This window comes from Branchiostoma floridae, chromosome 3, assembly GCF_000003815.2.
Source record: "Branchiostoma floridae strain S238N-H82 chromosome 3, Bfl_VNyyK, whole genome shotgun sequence".
Taxonomy (NCBI): domain Eukaryota; kingdom Metazoa; phylum Chordata; class Leptocardii; order Amphioxiformes; family Branchiostomatidae; genus Branchiostoma; species Branchiostoma floridae.
This window is the reverse complement of record NC_049981.1, coordinates 2,632,207-2,656,192: the sequence shown is the minus strand read 5'-3', so window position 1 is coordinate 2,656,192 and position 23,986 is coordinate 2,632,207. Positions and strand designations below refer to the sequence as shown.

At 40.1% G+C, this 23,986-nt stretch overlaps 2 protein-coding genes across 2 annotated transcripts in view; both read right to left on the bottom strand.

Moving 5' to 3' along the window:
* The window catches only part of LOC118411145 (elongator complex protein 1-like), a 42,046-nt gene extending 28,165 nt beyond the window's left edge, over positions 1-13,881 (bottom strand). The window contains 16 exon segments of the mRNA XM_035813191.1: positions 431-537; positions 1,112-1,273; positions 1,843-1,942; positions 2,636-2,818; positions 3,295-3,410; positions 3,992-4,106; positions 4,684-4,804; positions 5,366-5,489; positions 6,036-6,126; positions 6,597-6,690; positions 7,213-7,298; positions 7,857-7,937; positions 8,043-8,124; positions 9,763-9,915; positions 11,261-11,432; positions 13,799-13,881. Coding sequence (XP_035669084.1) covers positions 431-537; positions 1,112-1,273; positions 1,843-1,942; positions 2,636-2,818; positions 3,295-3,410; positions 3,992-4,106; positions 4,684-4,804; positions 5,366-5,489; positions 6,036-6,126; positions 6,597-6,690; positions 7,213-7,298; positions 7,857-7,937; positions 8,043-8,124; positions 9,763-9,915; positions 11,261-11,413 — 1,768 coding nt within the window. The 5' untranslated portion in view covers positions 11,414-11,432; positions 13,799-13,881.
* Positions 13,882-14,834: 953 nt separating this feature from the next.
* On the bottom strand, positions 14,835-23,221 carry LOC118411549 (phosphoserine aminotransferase-like). Its single transcript, XM_035813902.1, has 10 exons — positions 22,732-23,221; positions 21,847-21,907; positions 20,936-21,005; positions 20,245-20,395; positions 19,977-20,031; positions 19,283-19,455; positions 18,514-18,683; positions 17,864-17,992; positions 17,231-17,368; positions 14,835-16,597 (listed from the first exon to the last, which is right to left on the bottom strand). Exons 1-10 carry the CDS (start codon positions 22,786-22,788, stop codon positions 16,495-16,497), a joined length of 1,107 nt encoding a protein of 368 aa, XP_035669795.1. The 5' UTR covers positions 22,789-23,221; the 3' UTR covers positions 14,835-16,494.
* Between the last annotated feature and the right edge of the window lie 765 nt (positions 23,222-23,986).

Below are 23,986 nucleotides of genomic sequence, written 5' to 3'. Positions count from 1 at the left end.
CACATGTGAGCAGCGACATCTGTCCTGCAATACAATGTGAACCAGTCAGAATTGCCCTGAACAAGGTGACAGACGGTCACCGAAACGTCGGTGAGAATAAAGCACTGGTTGTGTGAAAAGAGTCTCTTTATTCAGTGACGTACCAACCTGATGAAACTGTTCACGGGTGTAAATCACTGTATGGCTGATATGAAAGGCCTCCATCTAGGTGATTTGTAGTGAATCACCGGTACCAACTCCACACAGAATGGTTTGTACCATCGCACACCGTGTACTGAGTGGTGCTGATTTCTTAAACATATAGCTCTCAAACACAAACCTTTATTTAACATCCTATCTGAGGGACGTCCCAAACCCAAGCTAGGTACTCCCTAGCCGAATCTACATGTCATTTTCACCAGGGTCTAGTGAGGAACGTCGTGTCACCTACCTATGTGATACCGGAACACTGTACCATCTGTCAGTTCTATGGCTACACTGTGTCCATCCGAGCTGCGACACAGCTGGTACACCCTGCCTTCTACAGCCACCTGGTGTCTGCAAAGTAACATGAAGTCACACACAACTCATCAATTTAGATTGTGGCAGAAAGTATAGTAATCCACTATTATAATATGTGCTTTGGTATGCATTTTCAACAAGCAGAGGACCTCCAAACCATATTTTTCGTAAAATTTTCATGCTGTGATTTAGGGCAACAGGACTAATTATATAAGTCTTACAATTGGCAGAAATCAAAACGTGCATGTGGGATCTCACACAAAATGAAGCAGCACAACCCACATTTCATAGCAACATATTAGGTCTAGCTCTCTTAACTCCATCAAGTTCTGCAAGGAATCAATTTGAATTTAGTTGTAGTTACATTAAATGTTGAGAACAAACCCATCATTACACTGCGGCAATATTTCCACCAATATTACAATAGACAGCCCCAGATGCAACCCAAAAATTGCTTGAAGAGGTGCCTGCTTAATTTTTTTCTTCCTAAAACATTGATGATATCTATTGGAAAAAACACTCCATTCTGGAGTTTATTGCTCCTTCAAATAAGACAGAGAAAGATGTGAAGTCGTTTTCTTAGATTTAAATACATGTATATCTTTCTCACAAGAGAGTTGCCTGTTCCTCCTGTGTCCCCAGGTGGTACAGGACTGATGTGGATGACGAGGGGTCCCAGGAAACTGTCAGCAGCTGGTCCTCAGCAAGCCACACAAAGTGGTGGAGGGTCTGGGCACATCTCCACTTCTCTTGTGATATACAACAAGAAAGCCTGCAGGACACAAAATTGTGATTTTAATTTATTGACAGTTTGGAAAAAAAATCACAAAAAATCCCTGTTGTGACCCTCAGAAATACTTGCATGTCCTTTGAGAAACAATATGAAATCAAAACATAACTTTCAAATAACTATTTGCAAATTTGATACACTTTAGTCAAAAAAGTACAATTTAATGCAAAACAAAAAAGAAGAAAATTAAGTAAAATTTGAATCAAGGCACATTCACTCTTTTACAGGATAAACTGGAGATTTTTTATCAATTTAGCTTAGATCAAGGATCAATTTGCACTTTGCAATTTGTCCATCACATCATAGAATCAAACATATTGGCGTATCTTCCTTGCTGATTGACTTGATGCAGAACATAACAGAGGTGAAGCAAGTTCCTAGAAAAATGCTTTACTCAATTGTACAACACTGGAATTAACACAGTGACTATAGAGACTCTAAATATTTTAGTGTTGGAAGTAAAGAGTTAGCATTTTTCTTTAAAGTATTCTACCAAGAACAGAGATGAATTTTCATGCTAAGATGTTTTACGACTTTGTTCTGTCACATACCCCAGTCTGCGGTGTTGAACATGCATGCGGACAGCAGGTTTGAACCCTGTCCCTCCGGCAGCATTCACACAGACACTGGTGTCACCACTCACTTCTTCCTCTGGATATGCAAAGCAAAGTATCAAGAAAGTGTACAGAACAACAGGATTTATTTTGCCATGGTACATTTGTTAAAGTTTGTCTGTTTGCATGTCATACTTGGTAACCTGCCTAAGGCCCTTATGGCATATCATAACAGATTTGTACTAAAGAGTACAAGCTGCATATCTGGACTGATTTAATTAATTGAGCCACTCACGCCGGGACAGACCCCTACTTTCGTAGTACTAGTGTGGTGAGTTCTTTTATGAGCTCATGATGTGGCCCTCAAACACGGGACCTCCATTCAACAGACTATTGGAGAGACATCCCTAACCCAAGCTAAGTACTCATTGTGCTAGAATTTATATTACGCACAAAGATTCTCCTAGCCATTCCTTGTTTGTCTCATTTTCTTTTTAGAATACCCTGCAAGAAATGTATCTGCCCTTAGTAATGCGTGGTCACATAGTTGGTGCGATTGTCTTGCCAGCATTTTTTAGGACAGCCATGCATGTGTCCTACAATGTTCAGCTGTCTTGCTGCACAAAATGCTCTCTTGGATCGTTGTGGGTGGTTGGCTCTGTCACTACCTTTTTAAAAATCATCAAAATCGTATGATGATCGAATGACCTACATGTGACCGTGCCCTTAAGGAAGGTAGAGAAACAAGAAACGGTCTGGGTATCTTTTGGTAAATGTATCCTCTCTGTACCTGGCTGCTTTAAATCAAGTGTGTAGAAGACAACAGTCCCATCAGTGAGCACAGCTGCCAGGTCGTTGACCCCAGGGGATGGTGAGAACAGCACCTGGCTAACAGGTGTGGGCAGCTGTAGGCTGTAGGCACTCATCGGGGGTGGGATCACCACCTGGCGAAATGGAGTCAGCAGCACCTTGTCTGAAAACAGGACAATGCTCAACTCTCAACTTCCACTGAAGTAAAACTGCAGCTATAATACGTAACATTGAAAAATGAGAAACTTAAACTTAAAGTCATAAAAAAATGAGACAAATAATGAGAGAGATCTAGAGGGGAGTTATTGAATTGGAACTAAAGAGAATGATAATTTTATGCTTCAATTACAAATTTGCGATCCTATAGAAACCAAAACTAGCCTCTTTTGTTTCTGGACAGGAAATATGAAGATCATGTACATGTAAAAGTTGTCTGCACAACCTGGATATGCCTTTCAATAATTCTTCTGTACCTTTTCATTTGGGGGCCCCAAATTTGCAACTTTTTTTTCTAAATCATATTTTTCAAACGTCAATTTTAAGAGCCAAGAAATGTTTTGGGGTTAGATGACAAGTTTCGTTATTTTATTGTCTGCCATTTTGAACAATTGTGGCTGACAAAATCAGAAGCCAACTTACCTCCATCAATGACAGCAACGTACGAGTTGTCGTCAGACGTCCTGCCATCGCTCCTGTTGATGACCCATGTCCATTCATACATCACATATCGGCCTCCATGGCACACAAGGTGTAACCTACAGAACAAGTCAAGTCTTCCATTATCACAGAACAATATCCACATGGCAGGTACAGATTCTTGATAGAGATGTAATCTGTTCTGATGCGCCAGTGCTTAAACTCCTGATTAGATTGTTGAGTAACTGTTGAACTGTATTTTTCAACACAAAAATTGGACACCAAAATTTTCAACTGTCCAAATCCAGTCTTTACTTTTACTAGAATAAGTGTTTTTGCTAGTGCAATGCTAACTTTCTTCCAACACAAAGGTGCCCTTTTTGGCATACCCATACGCTGTGATTTGGGCCCCTACACTGTTGCTAGTGCAAAGGGGACTTCTATAGATCTGTTGTTTTGTAACAAAGGTAAAAAATGTTGGCTTTATTTCACTAAATTTGGCCCTCAAAATGCAGGAAACAGACCGTGAGACTTTCTGATGGTTATAAAGTAATTTTAAAAATTTAAGGCGGAGGATTCCACCAAACCAGCAACAATACCCACACCTGCTTCACTTATACCATGTGACATTGCTACACTAAAATGTGAATTCATCCTCAGTGAGAACACTGAGGTTACCTTACAGGAAATGACAACACACCTGTAAGGATGTTCAGCGTCCCAGACCACTGCTGTAGGTTTGTCTGTCAGGCTCTTCCCAAATTGGAGACTCTGCTTCAGGTACCAGTGGTAGTTACTGACTGTCCATAGTTGAACTGAAGGGAAACACAGATAGAGAAGAAAGGAACTGATTAGAAAAGGAGACCTTGTCAAAATCATGTTTATGATTTAATTATGAAACAATTTCTGTAGCATTTTGTTACTTGTGCTTCAATTTTTGTGTGAAGTTTGTTTTCCCATTTAAATAGGAAAATCAACACCTAATATAATAGATGATTTCAAGGGTTAATGACCTGTCTGGCAGTGAATATGGTGTCATAAGGCCTGGTCTGGAATACTCTGTATTTTTTTCCTTCTGAATATGTTAAAGTCTCCCACTATGATGGAACATTCCAACAAGCCTGATATTGTGACAACAGACCCCTTGCGATTTATTATTCACCACTAGCGGCACCAATATGAAATAGGGATTTCTGAGGTGTATATTCCTGAGGATTACTGATGCCACATTGGTACATCTCTTTAAATAATGGAATGATGAGAGTTAATGCTACCAGTCCAAATAACTTTTTAAGTTTACAATTTGCAATAATTAGTTCTTCACAATCTTATCAATACATATACTTGACATTCACTTACAAAATGTATGTTATAAGAACTGTATGTGCTGACCATATGTACTGGGTGTGAAAGATTTGTCCTCATCACCAGCTCCTTTTTCCTGCACTGGAGACAACTCCTCCAGCCAGACTGCCAGCACTGTAGAGTCTGAGTTCCACAGGAGCTCCAGCACCTGTACAGTCATAGGGCATGTTCACACTTTTGCACATATTCTAGTTGAGATCTGTCATCCATCAGAAAAAAACACACACGTTTTTTGCTATAAACTTTACCTACGCCAAGAAATATCAAATATTACAGAACTCATACATTAACAGACTTGGATATAATATGCACACAGTTGTGAATGGGTCAATAGCCTTATATAATATGCTAACCACATCATCGCAATCATGCACATGCTGACTCCTTGTTGAAATAAACTTAACAAGTTTGTAAAGTTTAACCTAAATGTAGCTTTGGTTGACAAAGGGTGTTACATCTCTCTATTAAACTTTATCAATTTTGTTTTTTTGTGAGTGGGTTGTAAATACAATTCAAAATAATTGTGGGACAGTAAATTCAATATGGGTGTGAGGACAAGTTACAAAGTGACAAGAAAACAAAGCTACAATAAGACTTTGTGATTTTCATGTTTTTCGATATTGTAATACTTTTAGCTTGACCCAGTGGAAAACTAAAAGGATTAATTTACTTCAATCTAATGCTGTGTAAAATTACTAGATGAAGTAACCTTTATTTCGTCCTTCCCAAAAAGCAAGACAAACCCTCCATGTCTCAGTCCATTCTTTTCGAAGAAGACAACTTCATGTCGGTGAGGTTTTCTTTGAGTAGATGCTATCAGGCTGCCGGAAGGCCTGCACATGGAGAAGAGCAGATTTGCATTGTGTGTGCACACAATGTATGGCATGTATATTTCACACCAATGCAGCATCCGATAATCTTCAGGAATATACACTTCAGATATTTACAAAATGTAGGTGTTAAAGACAATCTTGAGAAGGCCGTAACAACATTTTTTGATTTGGCAGTATCATGGAAACTAAGGCAAATGATCTCAATCCAGTTTTAGCTCACTGAAGAGCTAGACTAAGTCTTCCACTCGAGCTAGTCTTCCACTCAACGTGACAGAGGGGACAGACACTTTGTACATTATTACATGTTCATTGTACTTGGGAAATTTCCCTAGCTCTTTTCAACAAGCACAATGAACAGTAGACAATGACTTAACATCCCATCCTAAGGACTGCAACCAATTACAGTAGCGTGCATGTCTGGTAATCAAACTCACAGCTTCTAGTTCAAGTGGCAGGCCCGCTAACAACTGGACTACGCACGCTTCACGCGCACAATTTTTAGACAGGATGATAGAATAAAAAAGTTTGACACAAGACATGACTTACTTCCAGGACAGAGCCTGCTCTAACATGGAGACATTCTCACTGGTCGCCTGCAGCACACAGTCCCTGTTCCACACGCGCAGCCGTCTGGCACCTGACAGGGCAAGGCACAGTACAGGGGTCACTTACATGTACATAACACCAGCAAGTTTAATTCTGGAGTTCCAGTTTTATTATGGATCTCCCATATCTCAGTCACCTATTAAGGTGTAAGTAAAAATGATGCAAGAAATATGTAGCAGCCATCAACAAACCCCTGGGAATTAATCTAAATTTGCATAATTGTGCATAATTATGCATGAATATGCAGTCTGCAAAAAAACATACTTTTCAGAAGCAAACAACTTATCATTCTTATTATATAGTTTAACCATTCACGATATAGCCATTTTCATCATCATCATCATTTGGCTTTTCAAAATAATGTATGAGTGTTTGCGTTCCTTGAGATGGGTTCCAAACTGTTGTAAACCACCCAGTGGAATTGAACACAACAGGTTTGAACTTAACAGTACAAGTTGCAGTTGGGTAAAAAGGATGAAGATTAAGCATGTCCCTACGTACCATCCACTGGACTGACAGAACTGACAACAAAGGCATCCCTGCACCAGCTGACTCGTGGTCTCCTGTCATCCCATGGCAAGGCTGGACTGACGGACTGGAGGGGACACAGGGGAGATGGCAGACTTCACACATTTCATACACGTATACAATACTGCTACATGTATATACATGGGATCACTTCAAAATATTAGGTTTTGATAAAGATAGACATGATAAAGATACATGTATGCTCACTTTTGCTACCCGTCTGGGGAAAATGTACATTCTAATCTTTTGGTGGTGATGACAGTTAAAGGGTGAATTAAGGAATGGGTTCTACTAGAACACTCGATTCAAGTTGTCAGAGAGTTAGAGATGTCAAGGTTCCCAGATGGAACAGCAGAGAAACAACTGTATATCGTGTATGATAAAAGTTGGAGCGAGAAGCGACTGTATGTAGTGTATAATAAAAGTCGAAAGGAGAAGGGATTGTATATAGTGCATATAAAGGTGGAGTGAGAAGTGACTGTACATAATTAAGTGTATAGTTAAAGTCGGAGCGAGAAGCGACTGTATATCATGTATAATGAACGTCAACGCGAACTATCCTGATGGTACCCAGGCTACTGTAAAATACCTCTTTTTGTTGAAAAGCTGCCTGTTTCCCTTCTGATCCATGGAACTGGGTTTCTTTCTTCCCCCAGCCAGCAGTGATGAACTCAGCTGTAGAAAACAATGTTGAAAATGGTCTAGTCACAGGTACAGTAAACGTTGCAAAGAATAATTGCATTATTGAGTACTTTGGGCTGCAATCACACTCATGGCTAAGGTCCCAGTTACACCGGTGTCCATCAGGGATGTATCCCCGGTCAGGCTCAGAAGCCACAAATTTGTCCTGGTGGATAGCCGGATACCAGGAGTGTTCCCCACAGGTACTATTTCTTACTGGGTCCCAGGTTCATTTTAAGTCCTACTTAAATTCAACACGGTGCCCAGCTGGGCCCAAAAATACAACGGGAGCCGCAGGCCATCCAACAGGGCCATGTAGGGGTCACACCCAAAAGTGCCAAGAAACAGCCCAAGAAATGCCCTGCAGGGCCTCTTTTTCCAATTTGGACCTAAGCTTAAGATGCCATTGATATCAATAGAAGCAATAAACATCCTAGAACAGGAAAAAGACTCATCATAATAGGAAAATGGAATTACAAAAATTCCTGAAAGCTAAGTGCTTTAACACCCCAAAAGTCATTTATTTATCTGATTTGAAAAAAAGGAACTCACCTTCCCCAAACTCCTCCTGATGAATACTGGTCTCAGAGATGGGGTTGAAATCACTGGTCATCATCACCATCTTTTCTTCACCTGAACACAACATAGATAGTTCATCATCTGTGTTGGTAGAAGTCATTCTGGCAAAGTGATTTCTGACAAGCGCGTGATATCTGCCAATAACAAACATATTCGTACCTGTTGTAAGAAGAACAAGGTCCTGATTGGGACTCCAGGCCATACAAGTCAGTCCACTGTCCACTGTTCCAACACACTCCAACTGTAAAACAACATACATGTAGCTTCATCAAGTTGGTATTTTAATTTCGCCCATGCAAAGCTCAGTCATACAGTAGACACATACTGGGGCACCATTCTATTGTGATTCCAATGTATGACTTAAAGACAAACATGTGAAACCCAATGGAAAACATAGCTAATACCCATGACCAATTGCTCCACCCACAGAAACACAAAGACCTGCCAGCCTGCTGTCTGCTATGCTCTCCTCCTACGGGTGATTGATTACCATGAAACTCATGAGAAACACATTGGAATGACAGTCTCTGATTGGCGATAAGGAAACCTTTCAGATATATTTCCTCCAAAGCAAATAAAAATTAGGAATCCTCTGACTAGGGAAAAAGGGAAGATACACTCAGGGGATATCTCCTCTTCTGCTGGGTGTGTTTTGCTAGTGTTTCCCCAGAGTTTCAACTATTGAACTGAGCTTTTGAATACACAACTCATATGGACTTAAATATATGCACAAGTGTGAATGAGCCCTTAGAAAGCTCCACAAAATGACGTCTGAATGATGTAATCCACTGATCCTTACCTCCTGAGTTGGGATGTTCCATAAGATGACATCTCCTGAGGAAGTGGCCACACACACAGAGTCCTGGTCGTACATGTACTGGGTATGATATAAGAAGTTAATCCTTACCTCCTGAGTTGGGATGTTCCATAAGATGACATCTCCTGAGGAAGTGGCCACACACACAGAGTCCTGGTCGTACATGTACTGGGTATGATATAAGAAGTTAATCCTTACCTCCTGAGTTGGGATGTTCCATAAGATGACATCTCCTGAGGATGTAGCCACACACACAGAGTCCTGGTCGTACATGTACTGGGTATGATATAAGAAGTTAATCCTTACCTCCTGAGTTGGGATGTTCCATAAGATGACATCTCCTGAGGATGTAGCCACACACACAGAGTCCTGGTCGTACATGTACTGGGTATGATATAAGAAGTTAATCCTTACCTCCTGAGTTGGGATGTTCCATAAGATGACATCTCCTGAGGAAGTGGCCACACACACAGAGTCCTGGTCGTACATGTACTGGGTATGATATAAGAAGTTAATCCTTACCTCCTGAGTTGGGATGTTCCATAAGATGACATCTCCTGAGGATGTAGCCACACACACAGAGTCCTGGTCGTACATGTACTGGGTATGATATAAGAAGTTAATCCTTACCTCCTGAGTTGGGATGTTCCATAAGATGACATCTCCTGAGGATGTAGCCACACACACAGAGTCCTGGTCGTACATGTACTGGGTATGATATAAGAAGTTAATCCTTACCTCCTGAGTTGGGATGTTCCATAAGATGACATCTCCTGAGGATGTAGCCACACACACAGAGTCCTGGTCGTACATGTACTGGGTATGATATAAGAAGTTAATCCTTACCTCCTGAGTTGGGATGTTCCATAAGATGACATCTCCTGAGGATGTAGCCACACACACAGAGTCCTGGTCGTACATGTACTGGGTATGATATAAGAAGTTAATCCTTACCTCCTGAGTTGGGATGTTCCATAAGATGACATCTCCTGAGGATGTAGCCACACACACAGAGTCCTGGTCGTACATGTACTGGGTATGATATAAGAAGTTAATCCTTACCTCCTGAGTTGGGATGTTCCATAAGATGACATCTCCTGAGGAAGTGGCCACACACACAGAGTCCTGGTCGTACATGTACTGTATCCCCACCAGGTGACTGTTGTCAGTCTCACACAGGTAACCTGCCTCCCGCAGAGATACACTACACAACATCTGTGGGAATCATAAGCATATTAGGATTAAAAGAACTGCCATTAAAAGAATGTGCAATTGTATTCTAGTATCTGAGCAATCAAAACAGAGAAATAAAGACTGTGAATCAAAAGTGCTCAAATGTTCGTGGTGGCTTTACATGCCCATTTTTTTCATATTTTGGTCACTTTGGCTTACACCAACTCAAAACCATGCAAATACTCCATTGTCCTTGAGAAATTGAATCCTTGCATACTTACTTGTTACATGTATTATTTTTACATTATGTCAGATCTACACTGCACAGCTAGATATGCAAGGTAAAAGTGCATGGTTCTCTTGTCTTGAAATATATGCACTTTTAACTCCGCTTGAGTTGTCCACAATTTTTCAATTTTTCAACTTTGCCCAACATTCAAGGAATAAAATGTAATTCTGGAATCTCTTCTACATTCTGCAGCTGGGTTAGGCTACCAGAAATAAGGGGAGTTAGTCGCAGCTTGCTTTAAAGTTGTAAATGCAAATGCTCCAAATGTGAGAAAACGACACTAATATATTAAGAATTAGTTACAAATGTTGATCTGAATGGAAATCTTAAAATTCAGAATATTTTCAGTCTTGGTGCCAAAAAACATAAAAAGTGAAAGGTTCATTATTCATAACCAGGATCTAATGCTTATGTACAATAAACAGCCGACGTTTAGGTGTCCATCTGTCACAATATTCAACTTCCTTATTTACTGTTGCCGAACAATCTATTTTTGTCATTTGTGTATATATTAAAGACAACTATCATTGTTGTATTATATATATGACAACACAACATTTGGAACCGCAAGTATGACAGTTCTTTATGTTTGGGACTACATTGTTAGCAGCAACACCTTAGCTGTAGAATTCTCCAAGCAGAGGTTGGCCACAGAGATAGATGTGGTCGGGACTTTTCCCGGCTCGCTCACCTCACCTCACCTCAAAACAGAACAGATTAAGATTTTTAAATGTAATCATTAAACACATTACAGACAATTTGTAACTAGGTGCAAAGTCTGTGCCGGGAGTTTGGAGTTTCTAACCGTGCGGCCGCGCGCCTTGAGAGTTTCCGGTCTGACAATAGCAGACCAACACAATGCACTTACTAAGTACATGTCTGTTTTCTGCTCCGTCATTTTCCCCATATAGCTGATGGAGCAATTCTGAAACACACTACTTTCTCAGTGACCCAACCTCTGCTTGGAGAGTAGAATAGCACCAGTTAGAATTGCCCTGCAGAAGGTGACAGAGGGCTGTTGGTTGTAGATAGATCCTGGTTGTGAATAATGTACAATCTTATCCAAATATTTACTTTTACTAAGTAAAACAAACTCACAGAGTGACTGTCTCCATCCAGAGCCACCAGGCCGGTGTCTGTACCAGCGTACACAGTACCGGTGTCGGAGTCCACAGCGATGCAGCATGGTGCACCCAGACTAGCAGGTATACACTCCTGATGGACACACTGGAGAAGCTCCAGGTTCTTCATATTTGATCAGCCTGGAATTCTGTACAAATACACAAATGTTGTTTATTATTCTTCATGCTAAACCCAGGGCTCGAAATACTTTTTTTCTGCATACCTGCACTGGTGCAGGTAACATTGAAAATTACCTGCACCACTCTGAATTTAGGAAGTATTGATCATATTTGTTCAGGAACCATTGCTACTTTTTTTCTTTTATACTTTATGGGTACTTACTAGTAACATGCAATGCAGCTATATAACAATCCACTTACACTTACATCATATGACATTTATGTATAAAACCCAGAACATGGACAAGTGCAGGTTAGGTGCAGGGAGACACCAGAAATACCTGCACAGCTCCAATTTCACCTGCACTAACCTGTATATGAAGGTGGTATTTTGAGCCCTGTAAACCCTTACAGTCCTACATTTTTAACATCACCAAGAAGAGTCTTACATTTTTAACATCATTACAGTGTTAGATTTAGACCTATGATACCCATATGTGTATTTTGTTTTATGTTGTGACCTGTTCTTATTTGCATAATTAATGCAAGAGTGTCATAATTCCTTTGTAGTAAATTACATACTTTAGACATGTGTAAGCTAGCTAACCCTTGCAGAAGGTTCTAACATGTAGGTAAATTATGGAAATAAGCACCAGGACTGTTTTGGGACGACAGCGCTAGAAAGGTATTAACAAGGAGGTTATATGCACAAAAAGTGAAAGATAATATTCCAGGTCTGAAGGTGGGGCCTCTTACTTTGGACGTAAATTAATGAGTTCAATACCGCAAAAATTGCACCATTGTCAGCTGTCTGAAAAAATCAGAAAACTGTTTAAAAGTTGTGATGATATATGAGAGTGACGGTGTTTGGGGATTTTTCGTCTATGCATGACTAAAAACCAGTTAACGTTAAAACCATGTTAACCATAAAATATTGTTATAAATATAACGTTCCATATTGCTGCATGATAAGCTCTTTCACATGTGAGAGATCAGAATGCATGTGCGGCGACATGTAATAATTGTCAAACTTTCAAAGGTCCTTGAAAAAGAAAACAGTCCTTGTTAATTTAAGTTGTTTCGACCATTGTTTTGATTTGCATAACAACATCCTGACATTTACTGCCTGGTTTTGTTTTTGTTCAGGGCCTTTACCTTTGACGTATTACCTAGAATTCCTGATGCCACACATGCATTCTGATCTCTGTAACAATATTAGTACACCGAAAGTTTGGTATTTAATACAAACTTCGGACTACAAATATTTCTGTCCCTAACTGGACTTGCCAGGAAAATTTTGAGTATTTTGTATTTGCTGAAGCAAGGCTACGCAGGTCACGGGTTCCTCACTGGGCTTCCAGTGACGAAAATATGTTCAAAATGGCGTCATCACTGGACGCCCAGTGACGAAGAAAGTTCGTCACTGGTTTCCCAGTGATGAATTGCTTTGTTCCAGTGATGAAGCTCTCTCGGCACTGGAATTCCAGTGATGAACCTTGACTCGTCACTCGGTTACCAGTGATGAACTCTGCTCGTCACTCGGGACCCAGTGATGAACTCCGCTCGTCACTCGGGACCCAGTGATGAACTCCGCTCGTCACTCGGGACCCAGTGACGAACTCCGTTCGTCACTCGGGGCCCAGTGATGAACGTCATTCGTCACTGGGCACTGAGTGCGGAACCATCGAGGTCACCGGTTCCTCATTGGGTTTTCCAGTGATCGGTGACTCTTGGGCACTGGACACCGAGTGATGAAATTATTTTGGCACTGGGCTTCCAGTGACCACGTTCTAATAGCACTAGAACATTCCAGTGCTGAGTTCGATGTGCAATAAAAACACCCTAATTCACATGTCGCCATAGCCATGTTACTGTTAGATTTGGTCCGGGAGTGTGAGGACTTGCATCTAGGCAACGTTAGTATAACTTAAAGTGCTAACTTTGAAATCCCCTCAACTGAAACGATGATTCTTTTTCTTCAGTAAACTGTATATTTGTCGTCACTGGTTTACCAGCTGAAGTTTCCTCATCACTGGAAAACTAGTGACGATAAATATTCCCCACTGGTAAGCCAGTGTCAACGCGACTTCATCACTGGATACCGAGTGATGAGAAATTTACCCGTGACCTCGGTAGTTTTGCTTTTGTGTTTGCTCAATGACACGCAGATGTTGTTTTGAACATGAGTATTGTTGATAAGCAGACTTACCACTTGCTGCGTGCCACGATTTCCCCATGTGTCCAGCAAACTGTCCTACCCCCCTCCCACAATCAAAAGCTTCATCTTACTTTTCTTCCAAATCTGGCAACATACCAACCACCAAAGATATGATTTTATCTCCATGAGATATTCCTGATAAGTTTATATTGTGGAAATACCAAAGGCAGTACTTACCAGTCGGATAAAGTTGTAGGAAAGAGTATCAAGTTCTCCCAGACATGGAGAAAGCAACAATGACCCATGGGGCAAAGGTCATCAGACTAGCTTACTCAAAAATGGGGAGGTGCGATCCTTGGCTCACCCATTATTAGGCAGATTCGATTATATCAAGCAAGGACATTCTATCCTTGTATCAAGGTTGTGTGGCCTCTGGGAACCCCAAAACTGATGCACGGTACAACAAAAAAATTATGATGAAATTATGAAATCTAAGTGGAAAAATTTGATCAGATTACATTTGCCAAGAGGGATTAATCTCCAAGCAGATCCTATGATAGCATATTAAAGATAGTAACGTTACTGTTACTGTATCAAAAGCTGCCAGAGGAGTGAAGCCACGGCAGCCTAGAACTTACATGGCAAATGCAACCTCTTGGCTGACTACACTCCTTGGCCAGTTTAGTGCTATCTTATGCCATTGTAAGATCTGCTTGGAGATTGAAGAGGGTTATCTTTTTGGTATCTTTGTTTGTGCGTGTGTGTGGGTATAATTATGTAACATTATGTGCATGTACGTGTGTGTATGTCATTGTGATTTTCGGTGTGTAGATAGCAAAAACGTTCTTTCAGGTTACCAAACCAACCCCAGCCTTTTATTAGTTGGCTGCTGGTAGGGGACTTAGGATCTTTGATCTGAAATCTAAGTGATAAAAAATAATTTAGTCAAATTAAGAGACAAATTCCTGTATTTCTCCAAAATGTTAGAAGTCAGGATTTGAACACATTCTAGCTATAAGAATGTGCTTCTTTGTTCAGTTTATCAGTATTCTTGTCCATTGTATAATATCATATGTGTAATTACTGTGTTGAAAATAGCAATACCAGTGATGCATTTGTTTTATTTGACAAAAATATCACTTTAGCTGAAATCTAAAATTATCCCTACCTACTGACCCTTTGTTTTACCATAACTGACAAAATGTTTTCTCAAGGTCTTCTGGCTGTCATTCTTCCATGCCACACAATAGTAACCAATCAAGCAATCACAGATAGAGTTGTCACCAGTTTTATTTATTTCCAACTGTCCACAATGACATTAGTACATATCTGGTTGACCACGATCTGTACACTACAAACTAACCCACATACTATACAGATCCCGAACTGTAGGCTCCACCCACAATACATGTAACCTCTGTAAAATAACCCATCAACATGGCCGAAGTTCTAGGTGACCACTGTCCTATGGCAGAAACCTGCCTGAAGAAATCATGATTTCTATCTGGCAAAAACATTCACTTATTACATTATTGAGAAGACCCCTTGGCACAATAAAACCTGGGCATGGACAGAAAGGTCTGGATATGCAAAAAAACTATTCTTTTTGTCAATGGATAGACTTTCATTTTCTGCATGCTTCCAGGTAGTGTATTTTACATAGGAAGAACACATTGTTTTTGTTGGTGTGTTCTTTTTATTTCTTCTTCTTTTGTCAGGAACCAGTCAAAGCTAAATATAGAATTGTATATTAGCTGTGCTGTTCTAATATGAATATGACTTTTTCTTTTTGGACTTCCACATAATACTAGAAGGCAAGCCTAACGGTATATTGTGTGCGAGTAGCTTGATAAAAGGCTACAGGGAAAACTTTCTACGTATTTGCGAAAAATGTTGCCTTTCTAGTTGTAGTCAACATATTTTCTGCAGAGCTAAGTATTAGTAAGGTACACTGTATTCACATTTAGATACAATCCTTTGCATGTATATACAGTTTTGGCAGTATCTTTTTCTTCACAAGGTAATAAAGACAAATATCAGAGTAGAATAAGTACAAGTAGAATAAGTACAAGTAAAATAAGTACAAGTAGAATAAGTACAAGTCTCTCTGCCTTCACATGACACCAGAAAAATAAAGTTCAGTATTCTTTTCAAAGAGTTTCAACCTTTCCACACTGCAACATTCAACAATATCAGCATTGTTTGTATTCAGCTCCTGGTCTAAGTTTTCAGCTCCAAGAAGGTGAGAAGAAAGACCCACAAAATTGTCACAATCAGGAATCTAGACAAATTTGTTGGGCAATTTTCTGTTAGCAGTTCAAACCAAGGTCTGATTTGGCCACATTACGGACTGAAACAATACCATTTGTCAAATCAAGATGTTCATATTTCACTCACACACACATGGAGTGGTGTGAAACATTCTGTTTCTCTTTCTTTAAACTTTACATCTATTTCTTACTACTCCTCTCCTCAGCCTGAATTTAGGTTTTAAAAAAAAACAGTTGCAAGCAAAGAAAGTACTAGTTTACAAAGTATTTATTTACAACATATAATATCAGACCTCAAGACATTCTCCTTTTTTCCTTCTCTTTTCAACATACACGTCTCATCTTCTACATTTCTTGAAAACCACCAAATCAGAGTTCAATACAGATCTGTCTTTACATCATTCAGATCCCAACACATATGCAAAAGATCTGTCTTCTTTCTAGGGTTGGCAATACAAACCAGGAAGCAAAAATATAGTTTATATAACAGGATTTTATAAATATGATAGTTTTACAGCTAGAAACACAGGTACATTTTGGTTGTTGTTGGTAACAATGACATATTTCTGGCTTCACCAATGTACAGGAGAAACAAAGTTTTATCATGGTATTAGAACAATGTAGCTGTTTCTTTGGGGCTGTTTCTTTGTGACCTCTTCCCGATTATTGATTCGTCTGGTGGAATTCTTTCATAAATGAGACCAGCTTGTCCACATCCTGAGTTGTGACAGCGTTGTACAGGGATGCACGCAGTCCTCCCACCGATCTGGAACACAAATATCAGCTTAGGTTAATTCAAAGATATCTAGGTCATAGTTGAACACGTTCAAAATGTCCGAGTCCTCACCACCTGACATCATCAAATTCTGTCAGCATGGAGCGAACTTAAAACACTGAGAGAGCCCTGAACTGTATGTATTATAGACATACATAAAATAAGTGAAAACTTGACTATGGAGTATATTCAGCAAAGTACAGTAGGCTTTACAATTTTTAATTTAGTTCTCATTTAGACCACGGCATGTAAATTTCATGGAAAAAAAACAAGATGGGTAAACAAACAAGATGGCTAAATTTTTAAAATAGACACCATAAACATTGTAAGAAGAGACAAAAAACATGGTATCACAGCCATTCATTCCTGTAATCAAGAAATACACTAAGTGTATTTTAAGTGACACTAGCGTGGTAGACCAGTGAACAAGTTGGAAATTTCCCTTATGGCTTCCATATTGGTGCCACCATTGCAATTATCCAACTAGTTTCACTTTTATAACTTCCATCATGGCTAGCTTTACTTGCTGTGGCCTTTATCTACTTACTACTCTATCATGCATAACATGACTGAAGTTTCCTTTCACTAAGAGGAGTAAGAGCTATCTAACATCACAACACTCACCTGTGGCCTTTCAAGGAGACGAATCCACGTTTCTGCGCCTCCTCCAGAAATCTCTTCTCCAGTGTCTCGTCTCCCGAGGGACTGCCGATTCTGAAGGGCACGTTCATCCTGCTGCGGGCGGGTTTGTCTACGGGACAGCTGCAAAAACAAGGAGATCTCCGTAAATAAACCTACCAGTGATCATCCACACATTTCAACACCTTTATCAGCTACAATAGTCAAGGTTGTCTAGGGCAAGTGAAAGTATGTGACTGTCATACCCCACATGCCTGATCGGGCAAGTAAGATTTTTCCACTAATGAGATTTTGATCTACTTGTAACTTTTTGCAGTCATGGCATCAAGCACGGGTTAACACAGAAAAATTGAGCCAATAATAAAAAGCAACTTTTTTTCAGTACAAATTTCATGATCTCTAGACGGTTTTGAACAAAAAGGAGAAAATAAGGGTGTGGTAATTTTTGGCAAGTCCAGAACTGCTCCTCCCAAACAGTTAGATTTTTCAACCTGAACGTTTTAACGGTTCTGGTCCGGTTTATACATATGCAGCACTGTCTGTAACTTCCACTTTCACCATATCCTGTCTTTGAACAACTATATACCAGGTACCAATATAAGGTATGGGACAACTTACAAGTAAAACTCGGGTAGGGAGTCGATGGTGCTGTAGAGAGACTCAGACTTTTTCCGATTGAGTTCCTCCATAGCTGCGGCCCCGCCCAAGTTCTTCAACCACTGGAACACCAGGCCCATGATGTAGATACTGGGGACAGGAAAAAGAAGAAGTTTAGAGCAAGTTCCATGTGTACTAAGTATGAAGCTCCAGTGATTTAGCACAATTGAAATATGAGTTTTTCATATTAATTATTTAAATTATGTCCTAATCATAATTGACAAACTGTTACATTGGTCTGTATGAAAGTTGCATACAGGTCAAAAATCATCAATTTTCATTCATCCATTTCTGGCTTATCCTCTTTCAAAGTTTGCAACTAAAATGCCCCCTGCAGTTCCAACAAAAACAGCAAGAGGGCCCAAAAATTATGTTGCTTCTTCTCTACGCTAAGCATTAAAAGACCTATCCACTAATGAAAAATCATGACCAGTTTGTCCAAAACATGAGATATCAAAATGGGAAGCTCAGCTGCAGTATTATAACAAATCATTAGGGGGCTCAAAATCTAATTATTCTCAGGTCTCATTGATCATCAACACCTATCAACAAAGATTGTACCAGTACTGTAATGCTGGTATACAGCGTACTGTTGTATTTGTTTTCCTTACCTCCATGTTGGAGGGGTGTTGAACATGGAGTTCATGCCAACTTGGTTCTTGTAATCCAGCACAGACGGACATTCCTTCATGGCACGACCAATCAGGTCCTCCCGAACAATAACCAGCGTGACGCCAGCACAGCCGATGTTCTTCTGGGCTCCGGCATAGATCAGTCCAAACTGCAAGGTAACGATAAAAAATAAATACATGGTTAGGGGTGGGTAACAGTACAGTAAATTCAGATACAGGTCAGGTTCAGGTCCAGAATATCAGGCCAAGGTCCAGACCTGAACCTCATGAGTCATTTGCAAAAACATGTAAATGTCAAATACTGAAAACCATTTCAGTACAAATGTACAAGTTTGACCAAACAAACATGGTAGAAATGACCCTTTGCTCTTGTCTCAATTTCTTTGCTTTACTTGTTTTCTTGTCATTATTTGCCTCAAGTTGTGAAAAGTGGGACATATCCTTTCAGTGGGTTGAACTCTGTCCATGGGACAATTTTTCTCAAATTATCATGGAAGCTCATCTGTGTTTGTAGAAATCTTTCTTCAAACACAAATGTATACACAGATCAAATTTTCACTGTCAGCTTTCTTAGGATCAATACTGTGGTCTTTGAAAATTTGATCCCTGTATACGTTTGTGCTAGAAGAAAGTTAAGCATATTGTAATGTAACAACAGATTTCCATTAAACACTGCAAAGCTCATGCCATTAGATCGGTCAGACGGGTATCTAGGCCCTAACAGAAACAAACACAGCGTATCACTGACCTTGGAGATATCCACAGGTCTGGTCAGGATGTTGGAGGACATGTCTGCGACTATGGGAACACCATTTGTCTCGGGTACGAACTGGAACTCCACACCATGGATGGTCTCGTTGGCACAGTAGTACACGTAGGAGGCCTCAGGGTTCAGGTTCCAGGTGCTGGGGTCAGGGATGGCTGGAAGTAACACAACAACAGTCAGTACCCGAACTACTGACCATTCAACAACACACAGAGTCATAATGACATACTAAGCCAGGAGGCCAGGGTTCTCACCAATGTAGCTAAGCAAAGGGGACTGTACGCAATGATTTGCATCATATTGTGAAAAGGAAGGTCAGGTTCAATAATGGGCCTTCTTGTGGCACGTTATGGTACTGCATTGGAGGTTCAAAGTTGGAGGTATCACTACAGTATGCTGTGATGTGGGCCCTTACTCTGTGCTTCAACCAGCAATGGGGAGTCGGGACTTTTCTGTTTTGTATCAAAAGTACAAAAAACTTCTTTCTGTGCTAAGAGGAAGAGTATTAGGCTGGATGCATCTTCTGATCAAGGAGGCTGATCCCTTGTTCTGATGTATGGGCAACTTAAACTTAAGCTAGTTATTTCAATGCACTATATATCTTGAACAAGACCATCACACACACATCACAATTATTTCCTTAAATGAACAAATAAATAAATGTGTTGAAACTCACTTGTGTACTTGTCCAGCTTGGGATAGACAACATTCACCTTGCCATATTTTTCCGCCTGAGAAGAAAAGAAAAAAGACAGCTCTGTACTCAAAGTTCAAATACTATTATATATCATGTACTACTGCTTCATTCTATGCAAATGTTCCACTGTGTAATGTTTAATGACGCCCATTATCAGCATTGCTTTAAACTGGCGGATATACAAACCGTTTACAAGTGGACCTTTCCTGTTTCCAACAATTCCAACAAGTTTACTGTCAGTACTGACCTCCTTGGCAGCCTTGGCTGACCAGGCGCCGGTGACAATGTAGTCAGCTGTGTGACCTTCCTTCAAGTTCAGAAAGTTGAGTGGGACAGCGCTGAACTGTCCGGTTCCGCCACCTTGTAGATACAGCACCTTGTAGTTATCTGGGATTTGGCTGGAAGGAAACAGAAGAGGTACTGGTCAGATGAGGTCAGCAATGAACCTGAAGAACAATCCTATATTCACTGTGGGGAAGTATGAACCAATACTCCAAAAATAATTTCATCAGGTTGGTGGATCATAGGATATAGCAGGGGGGATAGAAATTTAGCCACATTTGGGACTGTGTTTTTGCCACAAAAGCGCCACCTACATCATATAATGGAGAGAAGTAGAGCTCCAGATAGGAAGGTGTCTGATAGGCATCGAAACATCAGCAGGTGAGAACAATTGGTTGTGTAAAAGAAAATACCAATATCCAATAAACCAATACTACCCAGTGGAGTTCTACAACAGACCAGGGATGGAAAAGTTTCTAAAATCCTTTCGCTGTGCACTACCATGGAATCTGGTTGTGGAAGAACCGCCAACAATATCTCTTGAGGTCTATCATCCGTCTGTATATGAGGCCCTGGAACTCTAGTCTAACAACATTTCTGCTCTACATTTGTACTTGCATTGGACAAAATTCACGTAATTTTGAAGCAAAACTTACAGTAGCTCTCTCAGCAGATTCTCTGCGTTGTTGATGATCTTGCTGAAATCTGAGGACCGATGGCTCATTTCTGCAACAGGAAACACAAATTAATTAATTAGCATGTAGAAATATCATGTTGGCATAAAAAAATTATGAACAAATTGATGCATACGCAGATGTTTAATATGGCCATATAATAAATTCAACTTGACCCAACAAAGAATTATTTGACACTCAGGAATACATGAATTGTCTATCGTATCAATCACACAAGGCAGGATTCTCTAGTCCTCATTTTCTTTGCATATCAATTCATAGTTAGGGTATAAGTTTCTTCCAGATCTCTTCAGTGTCGCTGACGAAAGATAGTTGATGCTAGCCTGATTTCATCGCGCTTTTCAGGCCCCTCCTACATTGCGGAGTTCAGGGTTCTCCGCAGAATCTTTTAGTATAGTGGAGGGGCTGGCAAAAATAACTCGAACCAACATGATGCGCTTTCATGAAAATGGGTTCATTAAAAAATGCAATGACAGAGGGTGTCAAAAACTACAAGTATAATATATTGTTGTGATTCCTTTGTTGTGATTCCTTTGTTGTGAAGTGTCAAAACGACTATTGATTTGATCATTGCCCATTCACAAGTTTTTGCAGACAATGCCAACTGGAAAAATGATGCCACTTGACACAAAATCTGTGAATTTTCATCAATTTTAGCAAAACTAACCAAGAAAATAGGGAAGAAACCCACTAAATTTGAAAAGTAGTATAGTGGAGCTGGCTAGGAGTATAGTGGAGGGCCTCCGTTATTCCATCCTTTGGGGAGGACTCTGAAGTTGATGCTACCTGAACCATCTGACCATTCCAAAATCATATCCGGTTGCTGGAGTGCTGTACTGCTGTTTGGCACTACCCCAAAGTACACAACTTACCCATGACGGATATCCCCAGGTTGTTGTAGCTCAGCATATCCTTCTGGGCCTGTTCCAATACCTATAAAGACAGAATGTTAAAATTAGATAAATTGTATGTATAGGAATAGTACAGTGGACATTGAATTTGTATTGCAGTTGCAGGTGCAGCATTTTTACACTGCATTCATGACAGAACGAAAACTAGGTCACTGAGGAAAACAAGCAAAAGTTATTTATAGAATCAGCTCCCATTCACTTTTTCTCCCAAACCACACTTATCTAAGAAATATAAATATAAGATCAAATAATAAATATCATAAGTAGTGATAGGCACAGAAAAAATGCATCAGTTTTGAGAAGCAAAAGAACATCTATTTTCTATAATTTCCATGTTATCATTGGTTGAACTGCTAATCATGATTGACAGTCTTGTGTTTGCCACATTGGTCTGATTGTCGATCCATAATTTATTTCCCAAGCGTGAAAAAGTTGAATGACAAGTGTCAGTGTGTCTCCCAGATGTTCATGACCAGGTGCGGCAGCGCCCCCATGCGGCTAATGTAAACATGCTGTAGCGTGAATGGAAAATCCCACCACGGCTGTGGAAAATCCCATTCAGACGAGACAAGAATAGCCGGCTGAAGACTCAGCAGCCTTTCCGCGACGTGTCCACGCCGATTAGACTTATGTTTAAGACTCAAAATCCTTACAAACGTCACAGAAAAATAGTGTATGATGCAACACTCTCACCTGATGTCATTCCACATCGACAAACGCCTTAGAATTAAGCCTCGGGCGGTTTGGCTGAATGGATACAACCAAAATCGCGCGTACACGTTTGCGATCTAACGTTTACGTTTTTATCATCAAGACATTTATATAAGTATCATATCGTCAACTTACCTCCTGAGGAAGCTTGGCTGGCCCTGGAGCAAAGTTAATCACTTGATCACGATTCATGATTAGTTAGGGATTGAGTTGTTGCGTCTAGAGAGAAGCACGTGAAGTCCACCTCGGAAGGTTTGCAAACAAAGTAGGACGATCATGAAGCGACGGCGGTTTATATACCCCACCGGCTAATTTGCATAACTATGCCAGCATCCTTAACGGTGATTGGTTGGACGTTTAGCGTAGGCTTGTGATTGGACAACGTCATAGGTGTTCACGTGGTGACAGCGTGGCCGTCTGAGCGGTTCGCAACATGACACGAGTGTCGGATAGGCGCGTGTTGGCTGCTCTCCAAGCAGACGTTTGGCGTTTTATCGAGCTTTCTATTTTGTACCGTTTTCTCTCGGCCTGGGCAAAAAGAAAACGGTACAAAATAGTGAACCCAATAAAAACGCATTAGAACGTCATGTAGTAACCGGAGCCTAAAATGATCTAAGGTGTTTCCTTTGCTGCATTCGTATATGTATATAGTTGGACATGATGTCTGCTCGCAGCTGCGTTATGACGCACTTATTTTACCGTAGCTGAGTGACGTAATAGAAATTACCAGTATGCTCTTGGTATATAGTGGAAAATTTGGAAAGGCCGTCGACACCAACAGCTGTCAATGTCACTGGCTCAGCATATGACTGATGTGGTGCAACATACAGATGTGATTGAATAGCTGACTATTATCACATTCGAGGAGAAATAAAAACATTGAGTAAAAACCAATGTAAAAAACAGAAATACGTCATTGAGTATGTGGCCTATCTACGGTCTTTTGTGTGTATACAAGAGTGGTCTTCATGTAAATAACTCCAGTCTTTCTTATAATGACGTCATAGGTTGGACACGTCAACGTCTTTGATCGGAACAACATTTTTGGCACGAAGAACAACGTTTCACTGGCTGGAAAAATACTAGTACTATACCAGGGAAAATGTTCGCATGATTTGACTTCGCGGTAAGGCCATATGTGGCCTTATGTTGATTTGATTACATGTATACATGCATACAATATGGATGACATCCGCTGGGAATCCAAAAACTGATGCGAGCGTGCGAACAAAAAATAGTTTGATATAAAAAGTTGCCTTCATTATGAAATCTAATAAGTAGTAAGGAAGGTTGAACAAATGACTGGACACACAGGATATATTAGTAGTATATCGAACAATTTTTTTTCTTTCAGTTTCACATTTCATTCAGCTTGTATTCTATTCAACAT

Coding starts and splice junctions, on each gene's coding strand:
- LOC118411549 (XM_035813902.1), bottom strand. CDS start 22,788: ATGAATCGTGATCAAGTGATTAACTTTGCTCCAGGGCCAGCCAAGCTT. Junction 21,908..22,731: donor CAGCCAAGCTTCCTCAGGAG/GTAAGTTGACGA, acceptor CTGTCTTTATAG/GTATTGGAACAGGCCCAGAA. Junction 20,396..20,935: donor AATCTGCTGAGAGAGCTACT/GTAAGTTTTGCT, acceptor GTTTCCTTCCAG/CCAAATCCCAGATAACTACA.